General features: G+C 40.4%; 1 protein-coding gene across 3 annotated transcripts; it reads left to right on the forward strand.

Annotated features, from left to right (window-relative positions):
* Positions 1–6631: 6631 nt before the first annotated feature.
* LOC147891854 (beta-carotene isomerase D27, chloroplastic-like) lies at positions 6632–12729 on the forward strand. 3 transcript variants are annotated; one of them, XM_087388843.1, is made up of 5 exons: positions 6632–6987; positions 9531–9632; positions 9790–9906; positions 10276–10421; positions 12475–12729. In XM_087388843.1, exons 1-5 carry the CDS (start codon positions 6778–6780, stop codon positions 12635–12637), a joined length of 738 nt encoding a protein of 245 aa, XP_087244969.1. In that variant the 5' UTR covers positions 6632–6777; the 3' UTR covers positions 12638–12729. The 3 variants fall into 3 exon arrangements, with proteins under 3 accessions (XP_087244969.1, XP_087244971.1, XP_087244970.1); XM_087388844.1 differs by having other exon boundaries at positions 6860–6987; positions 9510–9632; positions 12475–12728; XM_087388845.1 differs by lacking the exon at positions 10276–10421 and having other exon boundaries at positions 12475–12652.
* The last annotated feature ends 263 nt before the right edge of the window (positions 12730–12992 follow it).

Raw genomic sequence — 12992 nt, forward strand, 5'->3', positions numbered from 1 at the left:
GTAGGTCACACTAAGAAAATAACTTTGAAAAGTCTTTGCAATAAGAGCATGGTCAGCCATGTTGACAATGGTATTGATTTATTTCTCACCTTTAGCATGGACCACATATTCGACATACTTATATTTTTTCACATGTTTGTCTAGGAACATGATTAAAACTAGCCCAACAAACCCATTAACTTATAGTTAAGAGATACTAACAATGAAGTTCGAGGATCAACAAGCCAAAAATGACATACTAACGATTGAATGAATCAAATGTGTAGAGTAACAAAAGAAGGGGCTGAAACAATACCTACAAAGCCCATAAACTCCATAGCTAGTTAAATTCAATGAAGATGTGCATTGATAAAGTAGGTAGCTAGTCTAAATAGCGATGAAGACCTATATTAAGTCCAATAATGAGAAGAGTATGTTCACCCAAACGCTATGTGAAGAAGTAAGCAAGCAAGCTTCTCCAAGCATTTCTCTAGAGAAAAAATCAGCCAATGAGATGAACACTGATATTTCTAGTGTGCTCCCAACCACGTTCTTTTGTGCTTCGCAAAGAGGAGAACGTTATGAATGGTAAAATAGCATGTCTTGATATACTAAAGAGCCTTAGCGCTCATGAGAAAAAATCCAACGAACTCCACCAATTGAAGGCTCAATGTTTATGTTGTACTAGCATATCTCCCCCAATTGTACCTACCTTAATCTCCCCTCCCTCAACACCTACACCAATCCAAGTATGAGGGTCGAAGGACCAAGGGAAAGACATGCTCTATAGGTGACAAACCAAGCATGCCTTGCCACTACCCCAAGGGATTTGCACTCCATGTCAATTGTATATAATCTTCATGCTTTGACAATAAAGTGCATTACTAAAATCTCAATTCATCCAAAAAATAGTGCTTTGGTATTACCTCTCCTTTTTAGCCCCACATGTGTGTTGGAGAGAGGAGAGGCTATCACAATTACCTTATTTTTTGGTTTTTCTCTATTAAGTCCTTTAAAATGCAAGATGTAAATTTGGATTAGAATGAATAACATTTGAAGCAAAAATAGCACCGTGTGATTTCAAGCATGGAAATCATACGAAAATTGCAACAGGGATGTCCCTCTCCTAGACGGAAGACAAAGGCTATTTAATTTGAAAGAAATAGAGAGGGTCCTAAAAGAATTTCAAGGGAGAATGTTTTTGCAAAATTATTTTGAATCACGAGACTTGCAAAGCTACCTCAACAAAGTATTTACTCAAAGAAGGCAAAGAGCGTTGTTGAAGACTTAAATCAATGAATTGGAAAGCATGCTGAACAGCTCTTTATGACAAAGGAGACACACATTCTTTCCTCCATGTTTTCATTTTGTTTGCTTCTAGTATATAGGTTTTCATTCTCTCTTAGAATTATTCATAAAGAGACAAGAAAGAATGGTGGCTTAAGGGTGATAAAGAGTGATAGATCATATTAAAGTAGGATTTTCTAGGTGATTGATGATTGAATAATACTTCTCCTTAAAAGATTGAAAAAAAAAACACTTCCTTGAGTTCTCAAAGGAAGATAAGGAAATACTTTTGTCGCGATTCATAATACTCATAGTTTGTTTGAGTAGATGCCAATATAGACATTTATCATTGTTTTAAATAATAAAATTGTTACTATGTGATACGTATGGTATGTTTGATGAAATTGTTCTACTAAATTGAGATGGATTGGGGAGAAAGTAAACTGAAGAGAAGGCATGTAATTACATGACAACATTTTTGCTAAGCAAGAGAGAAGGCATGATTGCTCGCGCTAGCAAGCTTTTTGCTTTGCTAATTTCTTTATGATATTGCTTTTATGTGTAATAAAAAAATAGTTGGTATGCCATATAATATCTTATATATATTTTCTAGCAACTAAAGGAAATACATAATGGTTGATTATTAGCTACCAAGTTAAATAAAAAACTTTGACGTGTGATTAGACAATGATGTACATATACCCTTCAATATCATATTGGTATGGGATGGTATAGATATTGAGGAATATGACAAATATAATGCTTGGACCTATACCAAAATAACATAAGCAATGAATGGATGTGGTATAGTACATTCTCTTGGTACATGATAAGAATAAGAATAATCTCTCATAAGTTTTGAATTGGCTAAATTCATTATCTTTTGATTAATGAGAGCCTAAGATCTCTTGAGCTTTTTTTTTTTACCATGTGAATGATGATACTTGATGAATATCCAAGAGAGTACTCTTCACATCTCTATCAGTTGATTTGGAAAGACAAATACACAAAAAAGGTCACATACTTATATTTTTTATATTTCTTGCTATGAAAATTATTTTATTTTAGTCAAGTGTGGCTATGGCAAATTATTCCATAGGAGCACACCGGATATGGCGAGGATCCTAGTGGCTACTTTGTGGGATTTAGTTGAGACACCTAAGTACCTATGTTTTGCCAGGCTAGATGGTTAGTATTGTGGGTGATTCCATGTTAATACTAATGTCTCTAGTGTTATTGTTGTTTTGCAATTGGTCGTATTGTGTTTATTTTGATGTCTACATATCAGGCATACAATTGTGTTGGGATCAATTGGTGTGATGATTCATCAATTGATTGTAACAACTAACACAATTGGTGGCTTGAGTACAAATCATGAGTTGGATAACAAGGAACAGAGATGGTGAAGGTGATGTGGAGTGATCAAAGTATCGAATGGTTGACAAAGACCATGGGCCATATTGTAAAAAATGAATAGTAAGGCATGGGCTAAATTATTTTATTAATTGTGAACGAGGGCATATTAAGCCTTGTGATATTTTGAGCTCGTGGAGCTATGTTGAGCAATGCCTCTAATAGTGGACAAGGAATGCTTTTATATGTACTATTATTGGTTCTTTACATTATAAATACTCTAGATGGGAATATACACTATAAATACTCTAGATGGGAAGCAAGATCCACCATCTAGAGGGGGCAGATTGGACCTCATGCAACATTGCTCTCCTCTCTTCTTCCCCTTCTCTTTTCCTTGTTCATGTTTTCTATGTTCTGTTGATTATGGTTTTTCTGGTTTCATGAATTCATAGATATGGTTAGTCTCTATTCTCGTTACAGCTAAAGGTTTGATGATATGCCCCAGGACACTCCGTGCTATAGTACTCGACAAACTAAATGGATTTCTTACTACTGCATCGATGCTTGATAACGTCTTACTATTGTGCCAATGCATGGTGATCTAATACACACATCTAGTATAGGAGTCTTATATGAATGCAAATTAAGAAGTGTTGGTAGTGCCAAATAACATTGCGTGCATTATAGTGAATAACATAGTTGGGTCTCAAGGTGATGGTAAAAGTGTACCTCTTTTCTCTTTCTTGAAATACAAGAGGAGGCACTAGGAGACTTACAAGAGATAAAGAGCAATAACCTCAAAAGAATAGGAGGAAGAGTGGGTAGTTTTCTACAACAGGATAATTGGGATGGGGGGACATACTTGCTCAAACTTTATTTTATTCCTATTTGTTTTGGACCATGGAGGCTACTTAACTTATGTTTGGCCATGGATTAATTTATTTATTTGGGTTAATTTATTTATTTTAAGCTACATCTAAGAGGATTGCACATTATTCAAGAGGGTAGGATAGGAACCCACAATGTTGTCCTTCCCACATGTGAGCCCTACCACTAAGCTATAGAGTGGAAGAGCATACCTAATGCTAACTAAAATACTGTAAATGGTACCTCTTTCCCCTTCCCCTTTAGTGCGTGCGTTCTTCTTTAAAGCCCCCTTCAAATGGTCCCTATTCACCCTCCCTCTTTAGCACTTGCCTTCTTCTTTAATGCCCCCTTCTTAAGTAGTCCCTCTTAATTGAAACTCCTCCCTCCCCCCTTTATCCCTTCGTTTAATCATGCCCTTTCCCTTTTCCTTTTCATCCCTCCTCTCCTCCACAACTAATTAATGGAAATTTCCCATTTTTCAATGTATGGGGGGACATACTTGGGATGGGTGTTATTTTTAGCAATGCAAAGGATGGGATCTAACATTCCTACACATGCATGTCATGCCTTCCTGAATGCACAAGATGTCTAGTATAATAGGCGCAATCCTTGCATTCACAAATGCTCTCTACCATAGCAACAACATGGAGGGAATGGAAGGTGAGGGGGGGAGGGGGCAATCATAGGGAGAGGGTTGGTTGTGTGATGTGATGGCATTGGGAACTTTAATTGAAAAGGAGTGGGTCTTATAGGATCTCTCGATGTGGGGGTTCCATGAATGCGGTTCAAGGATGTACTTATGTGGTGGGGTAGTGGGATAACGACAAGCATGGGTGGGTATTTTTAGATAGTGTACTGTTTGAGATCTATTCCTTATTGGGATGAGGGTTATTATGTCTAATTCACTTTGTTCATGAGAGAATGTTTACATTTTATTCTTTGCCAAGTTTTATGTGTGAATGTCGCATGATTTGCTAATGTCAAGGGCGAGTGTCGATCCATTGTGGAATTTGTATATTTGTTTGCAAGTGGAATGCACATGGGTGTCTTCATGGATGGTGCTTGCAAAGTGAGGCATGTGTTTTTGGCTAAAATGGATGTGCAATGTTCTAGTACGTGCATGGAATAGTGTTGTGTTTGTTCTGTGTATTCCCAAGTGTGCGGGCAAGACTTGCAATTGACTAAACCCATAGTCATTAAAAGAGTATGCTTCATCTTTTATTGACTTGCAATTGTCTAAACCCATAGTCTTAACTGAGTGTAGCCATTTGTTGGGAGGTTTTGGTAATGGATCGAATGGCATCTATATCTCGTTTTAATATGAACAAACACATAGAGTATGCGGAAGTTGGAATGTGCACAATAATGACTATTATTAAGTATTGAAAAAAAAAGTATATCATAGTGATGTAGAATCCATTTTGTTTTAAAATTATTTCCACTTTAAGTACATGTACAGAACATCACAGATTCATAAAAATGCAAGATCTTATTGGATTCATCAAGGCCTAGCTAGGGAGTATTATGTTTATTGAACCACACTATTCTATACAAGAGGGTGCAAGTAAGGCCGGGTTTACACCACCTACCCGGACGTCCTCCAAGAGTGGCAAGAAGGTTCGTTGTTCTACTTGGACGAATAGGAAATGCGAGCCCAGATCCCGACCCCAAAAATTTGTGTTCCCCATATGATGGCCGCCCGTCAATGGGCAGCGTAAAAATTTTGTCCGCAAATAGCGTTCAGTGGGGATTGAACTTGCGTTGCCTAACACGAACTATTTCCTCTACACCAATCAAAATTAAAATGCCAGCTTCCTCCATAAAACTTCCACCGAGTCATGTGATCCACCACACTTGGCAGCCAAGCAAGTACTATTTCCTCTACACCAATCAAAATTAAAATGCCAATAAAACTTCAAACCTGGGTCGTGTGATCCACCACCCCTGATGGCCAAGCAAGTACTATTTCCTCTACAGCAATCAAAATTAAATGCTAGCTCCCTCGATAAAACTGACCATTGGGTTGTGTGATCCACCACACCTAGCAAACAAGCAAGTACTCCAATCAAAATTAAATGCTAGTTCCCTCCATAAAACTTGACTACCAGGTCTTGTTATCCACCACACTAGTGGCCAAGCAAGTATGTATAGATAGTTACTATGTCTGCCCATGCCCGCCCATGGTGCATTGAATGCATCATCTAGGTCGTGGGCTCCCGTCACGTGGGGGCTATACCCCATGGTGTGCACTAGTCTCCATGATGTGGGGGCTATACCCATGGGTGCATTGAATGCATCATTTGGGCCATGGGCTCCCGTCCATGATGTGGGGGATGTACTCATGGGTGCACTAGTCTGTAAACACCTTCTTTTTAGCAGTGCCCCTGATAGGGACAGGCTATAGTAAAGAGACGGCTTTGCGTCTAAAGTGGAGATGTCCATGCTGGTTTCCTTTTTTGCCACTCGAGACATTTTTCTCTTCTCTCTTCCTATTTGGGTCTTTTTCTTCATCGCGACGAACTGTAGTCTCTTCTTGAGAAGTGCCCCTTATTCTCACTTTTTGTTTCTCTAATTGGCTGGTCGATTCTCTATCCTCGAGCAGAATTTCTGGTTGATTTCTATCAAGCAGGCAAGAAGCTGATAACAAAGCAAGAAGAGGTAGTCCTCTTGGCACCTGTGCCTCTTGATTTTAAGTTATTTGCAAAACGAAAATCGTGGGTAGTGCTTCCGACGCCTTGTGCCTCTTATTTTTGGCCTGCCTGAAAGGTAGCCTTAGTGATGATGAAACTGGTTTTAGAAGTGAAATTTAGAATTTTGATTTTCAAAAATTCTTTCTCTAGTCCAGATTTGGACATAATTCAATGCAACTATATGCAACTATAAAATGATGAAACTGGTTTCAAAAGTGAAATTTAGATTTTTGATTTTCAAAAATTCTTTCTCTAGTCCAAATTTGTACATATTTCAATGCAACTATATGCAACTATAGTCTAACTTCCACATAATCCCCTCTCTCTCTCTCTCTCTTTTCCCTAGATATCCTCTCTCTCTCTCTCTCTGCTTTCTCTCCCTCTCTGTGTGCTTTTTGCCCTCTTTTCCACGCTGCACATCTTAGGCAGGCCTTATGAATGATTTATGAGCATTCATCTTGTTTTCTTCCTTGACACCTTGCCTCTTATTTTTTTCCACACACTTACCCCACACTCACTCACGTGTGGTCCTATAGACCATGTGTACCGTGTGAACGCCCTTCACTAATTTTTCAAATCGTGGGCACTTCAGCCAGCTATGGCGGGGTGCTCAGTTTCTCTCCTTTCAACTCCGCTACACTCCTCAGCATTCTCCAGACGCTCTCTCGCACCCCCCTCTCTTATAATTTGCTCTTCATCTGATCGTTTCGACCCTTTCTCTCACAGAAAACAATACAAAGACTCCCTTCTGGATCTCCTTTTTATCAATGGATGCCGACAGGTCTATGGCCGCCTTGCTGGTTGGCAGGTTCTCTTCTCCTTTCGCTGTTCAAACGGCTTTTATACTGGGACAAAGAAGGATGAGTCGTTGTTCTAAAGATTTTGTAGATGCTATCGTGGTTTAGATTGACGGCAAAAGAATTTCAAACTTCACTGGCAATGTGCACAGAGGAGCCGTGCAGACTTCGACTAGGAATTCACATGGATGTAAACTTGGGCCCATCTGATGTCTAGGAATGCTGAACTTTGCGTACTAAGACGTTATCCCGGTCTTGAATGACCCGAAATTGGTTACACTACTTCATAGCCAAGTCCTCGTATCTGCGTGACTCTCTGCAATTCTCGCAAAAAATTAAAATAAAATAAATTGCTCTCAACAATTGGACACCGTCAACTTCCCGAAAATGTTCCATTTAGATCCCTCGAATGGTGGGTGTACGATGAAGCCATGGCCTTCCCTAAGAGAAGGTCGTATGGACTTGTAAGTGCTGAGAGCTGGCAAATTAACTTATCAATCTGGAGTTCCTTCTTCTGCTCTATTTGCGTTCTATCTACAAGCACTCTGCTATAGCAGATAGATGCAATAATCGATTGAACTCTCATGATTCGAGAGGGAGGGCATGTACAAGAGTGTAAAAGATCAGACAAACAAACTATGTTAGTCCTACTAAGAAACCCAATATCGTGCAACGGCATGTAGCTGTAGCAAAGAACAATTTTCGGTCTTGGAAAACTAAGCATTAACTTATAAAACTCTTCCTTAATGCTCAGTTCTATATTTTGATCCTACCACTAAAATTTTCTCCATCAATCGGTTTGGTGACAATGAGCAATACAGGTTGCAGATGTGCTTTGTCCTGACATGAAACATGGGATTCTTAGTAAAGCATAAAGAGCTTTGTTGCCACAACACACAACTATGGATCCATTTGTGGCATCCCAATCTCCTTCAATATAAGCCTTAACCCCATGGCTTCATTATTGGCATTCTGGTTGTTTTATACTTTAGCTTCATTAGGTCACAATGTAAGAATGTTTTGAGAGAGTATAACCTTCCCTTTAAGCTGGCACACCTCTGTTCCCAAGCATTAGTGCATCAGTACCATGCCAGTTCACCTTCAACTGCTGCCACCAATGCATCAATATGAATTTGCATCAACTTATAGCTTTCTCTATGAGAGTTAAACGTTCCCTCTAAGCTGCCGCAGCTTTATCCCCAAGCTATAGTGCATCTATGTCATTTCAAAAGACTTTGCCAGATTAGCATGAGTCGCTGCCACCAATGCATCATTAGTATGTGTAAATCAACATGTAAGCACAGGCACAATATCTGTATGTCAATGCATGTAATGAGCAAAAGCCCCTTTGGCCTTTACAACCTCTTCAGCCCTCAACCATGGAGGATCTAGTTCTACTAGCCCCAATAGACGTATGCAGCCCGTTGGATGAGGGATCTTCACAAATTGTATTCTTTTAAAACTTGATGATTGCTAATGGCACAAGTACTACCGGTAGATAGCATAACTAAAGTCTTCCCTTGTGAGTGAGCTAGTCTATGTGATCATTATCATGGTTCTTGTGCACATGTACATGGGGTTTATCTAGGATAACTCAAGTTTATGTGATCCTCATATCATAATTCAAGTCTTCCCTTATGAGTGAGGTAGTCTCTATGAGGATCATCATGGTTCTCATGCATGTACATGGGGGTATGTATCCAATCCTATAAAGGGAGGTTCATTTCAAGCAATAACATCAAGCAAGCTCTCAAGTCTCTTTATGAGTACAAGTCTCAATCTTGTAAGCTAATTGAACTTGAGTCTATGCTCCTGTAGTTTAGCTCTTCAGTTTAGCTCTTCATCATTGTGCACTTAGGATGCATCCACGTTAGATTAGTTGTAGGTACACCTTAGTGTTGGAAAGGTCACCTCCCCATTTGTAAGGCCCCATATGAGGAGAGCGTGGGGGAGGGAGACCTAGGGCAGGATGTGCCGAAGAGAAAAGAAAGAGAAGGGGCTGCCACAAGGGCAGCACCTCACAACAAAGAAGAGAGAGATCATGTTCCTGGAGGCATCAAAGTGGCTGCAACAGATGTTGCCTTTGTGCAGGAGAGATGGCAGGGGCAGCATGCCTTGGATCTGCCTTGGCAAAAGGATTCTGATGAGCAGCAAGATGGCAGGGTATCCCAGGGTACAGAAGCTTGTATGGCGAGCCACGTGGCAGCGGGTGTGGGTGGAAAGAGTTCTCCATGAGATGTCTGGTTAAAGCCAGCTCTCAAAGCAAACGTAATAGTAAATACTACAATATGGCAGCCTATGACCTAAGTCAGCATCCTACAAACTATCAGAACTTTAAGATTTAGGGATTTGAGTTTTGGAATGTAGGGTATTTTCTTTTTTCCTGCATTGTAGGCAAATGCTTTTAGTAACTTGCTTTTGATGGAATATCTTCATTTGTCAATGCAAGGTTGCAATGGATGTTCCCAGAGGTATGAATCTGAATGCGTAGAGAAACATTTTTGAACTGGTGATTTTGTTTCCGTCATGACAGTAAGTGCAACCTGGTATGCAGTCTCCTCGCAGCTATGAGGAAGGGTATATTGGGATGGTGGATGTTTCACATGCATTAATGCGTGGTAAAACGGCAGGACAACAGGCTGAATCTGTCATCCAGGTATTGCCTCCAATGAACTGGCTCCCAAATGTCGTATGACATTAAGTGCAGGCTGAATTTTAAATGCAGGGATTCCCCCCAATGAACTGGCTCCCAAATTTCTGGCTTCCAGATCAGTGGCATTAAGTGCCGTTGCATGGTTCTGTTGAATTTTCAGGGATTCCCAAAAGTACCAGAATGGTTCAGAAAGTTGTTTCCATATTCTGATTGGGGCGCTGAATTAAACGCCAAGATTACTCCAGTTTTCTTTGAGTGGCTAGTGGGGCCTTGCAAGGTACATTACTTTCTGATTTTGGAAAACAAATAGCAAAGTTAACAGTAGGTGGTCCTGTAACAGCAATACAGAGTAGTATGTAGACCAACATTGGGTTTTCTGTGATGTAATCTCATCTTCTCTATAAATTATTGTCACTTTTCTGTGTGTAGAGTATCTACTTACAAATTATGCGACTGAGAAGGGGCTTCTCCTATTATTAAATCAATCAGTCCGTAGCCTAAAAATATAGTTGTGACTTTGTGTTTGTGATGAATCATGATACACTGAAACCGGGTTAAGATGTGAGTATCTGCAAATTTACACATCGGTTTGTCTGTTTTATTCATGGATGGGTTCTGCGTTGTTTCATATGGACGCCATAAGCAGGTCATAGAGGTTGACATTGGAGGAAAAGTTCTCAAGAGTGGTGTGCAAATAGAGAAATGCCGTTATCTAGAAACAAGTGGCTGCACAGGGATGTGTGTCAATCTGTGCAAAAGACCAACCCAGCACTTCTTTACAAAGGAGCTTGGGTAGGCTTTCCGACATCTTCCTATGGTCTCTTTGAAAAGTGGTATACATAATACTAAGTTCAAAAATGCTTTCCTAATATTGGCAATTAGTTTAAATTTGTGTTCTGATCATGATGACTCATTCTTAGTCATGGAGCTAAGCTCTTTGTTAGCGTTACAACTCCATAGGCAGATAATACAGTTCTATCAAGTGGTTGGAGATCCTTTAGTTCTTTGAGATACATGATGTATTCTTTTCATGTATCACCAGCAATAGCTGCCACCATGTACCTTTTTCAACTTCTCATTTTGCACATTACTTCTTTTTCCTCTCTCTTCTTTTCCAGAGAAAAGAACTTTCTATTTATGTCCAACCAGCCCGTTTTTAGAGAACCCGACTCGATTTTGCACATTACAAATTCTGTCAGAATGCAAGAATATCAACTTGTTTAGAACTTGCCCTCTTCAAGAAGGGGGAGCTACAAATGATAAAAAGTTTGTTAGAAGAGGCTACGGACAGCAGAAGACTGATAGAATAGCCCAGGAGCTCACACAGTGTGCGTGGGGAGTGGAATCACAAACTTCTTAACTTAATGTGCTTATCATATGTGCAGATCAGGAAATAGACAGTAGACATAGGCAGATATACAATCCACCAAAACAATATATTTCCGTCCAAAACTATGAACACAGCAAAAGAGAGAGATCCAGAGTCCCACCAAAGTGTGGTCCTCTGATCTTACCAAAGGTCCTTCTCTATCTGCTAGAACCCTGAGTCCGCGTGCTTCACCTCGAGCGTATGTAGACTCTCCGTCCAGAGATCTCAGCTCGTTGCTGCCCTAGAAGACAGCCAAGTCTCAGCCTCACACTTGAGCTATGTCTGCAACAACACTAGCACTCCTTCACCTTCTCCCAGCCCTATTTAAGGGCAGGGCCATGCCCATTTGCAGCCCACTTGCTGCTCCTCTTGGCCACCTAGATGTTGTGCATACCTGCCCTCCTGCCAGGCCTATTGCAGGCCCTGGATCTGCCCACAAGCCTGTCTAGAAGTAGGCGCCTTTCCTGCTGCAGCACCCCGCCACGTGGCAGCCCTGTATCTCCTGCGCAATCAGGTCCTTCTGCCAGATCTCCTTTCCAAGAATCCCTTCCATTGCCAGGTCTGTCTTCATATGTGCTGCCCACATGACAGCCATCATGCTGTCCATGTGGCAGCCCCTTCTTTCCACTCTTTTCTCTGGGCAAATGCCCTATGTCTCCCTCCCCCATGCTCTCCTCATTTGGGGGCTTACAGATGGGGAGGTGACCTTTCCAACAAAGTTGCCATATGCCGTGTTTAGAACTTGCATTCTTCAAGATGGGAAAGCTACAAACGATACAAAACTGGCCATATTCCTGTCAGTCGGACCTAGCTGGCCGTAGAATGCCAATCTGGCTTAGGGAAGGGTAGTTAAGGGAAGAGGGATTATTACAATGAATGGCAATCATTTGGAAGACATGGCATCTGAATGACAGGAGGCAATACCAGTCCAAGTCAGTGATGTGAGCAAGGGTAAGACGCTAAGCTGGGTGCAGTCAAAGGGCACAGGTTCGAGGTTAGTTGAATTTAATTATGCACCTGATTAGAGGCAATTTACGTGTAATGCAAGGACAGGAAAGCTGTTGCACTACTTTTGTGTTGGAGTAATTTTCAACTTGGGATAAGCATAGCAAGGCTGCAGGCCTCTTCAAAGAACCCAACTGCTTTATAAGCTGTTATTTCTTTTCATGCAAGAATATGAACTCTTTAAGGTAAAGTATAGGTGTACAATATTGGCATTTTCTTAGAGTCTTAGAGAACAAATTTTGTCCATACATGTCCGATGAAGGAATGGAATGCCAAGGAAATCTGTTCTCATCAAACTTTGTAATAAGTTTGGAGGCATGTTTGCAAGTCACCAATTTGTCTCTACAAATGTAGGTCTATACCCCTCACAGGTTTCTATGTTTCTGATGGGCTATTAGCACGTATATGGTAACTCTTTTGGAGATTTACAATTCGCTTGTGATTTCATGATGTGGACATTGTTTCTTGCAGAATGCCATTGACAATGGAGCCCAATTTTGAAGATCTGAGCTGTCGTATGGTCTTTGGACAGACACCTCCAGCTATAGAAAAGGACCCCGTTATGCAGCAGAGCTGTTTTTCTTCTTGTCCTTCAGCAAATCTATTAAGCAAAAGTTGTCCAAAGTTGCTATAATGTTTTGCTCCTGGATTGCAGCATCTCACGTACATACTGTTAATATGATCAGAGCCATTGGCGATTGTCTCTGCCTATTTGGAGACTTTGGAATTAAAAGTATAAAACCAAAATTTCAAATTTGTTAACTAGTTTTGTTTTGTGATTACTCTATAATTGGAGGTTTTCTATGTCTACTTTTGTTTACAAATTCTCCTAAACAAGAAGAGAGAAAACGTTTTCTCCATATTCCTCTCGAGTATTGTGAAGTATGATGAACAGGCTGAAATGGATTGCACACATTAGAAACTGCGGATTTTGTAGGAAACCCTATAACCCTAGGTTGAGATCAAATCTTAGTGCATATAGTGCCACG

The sequence above is a fragment of the Dipteris shenzhenensis genome, chromosome 17, assembly GCF_047967505.1.
Source record: "Dipteris shenzhenensis isolate YYH24624 ecotype China chromosome 17, Dip_SZ_1.0, whole genome shotgun sequence".
In the NCBI taxonomy this organism is placed as follows: Eukaryota; Viridiplantae; Streptophyta; class Polypodiopsida; order Gleicheniales; family Dipteridaceae; genus Dipteris; species Dipteris shenzhenensis.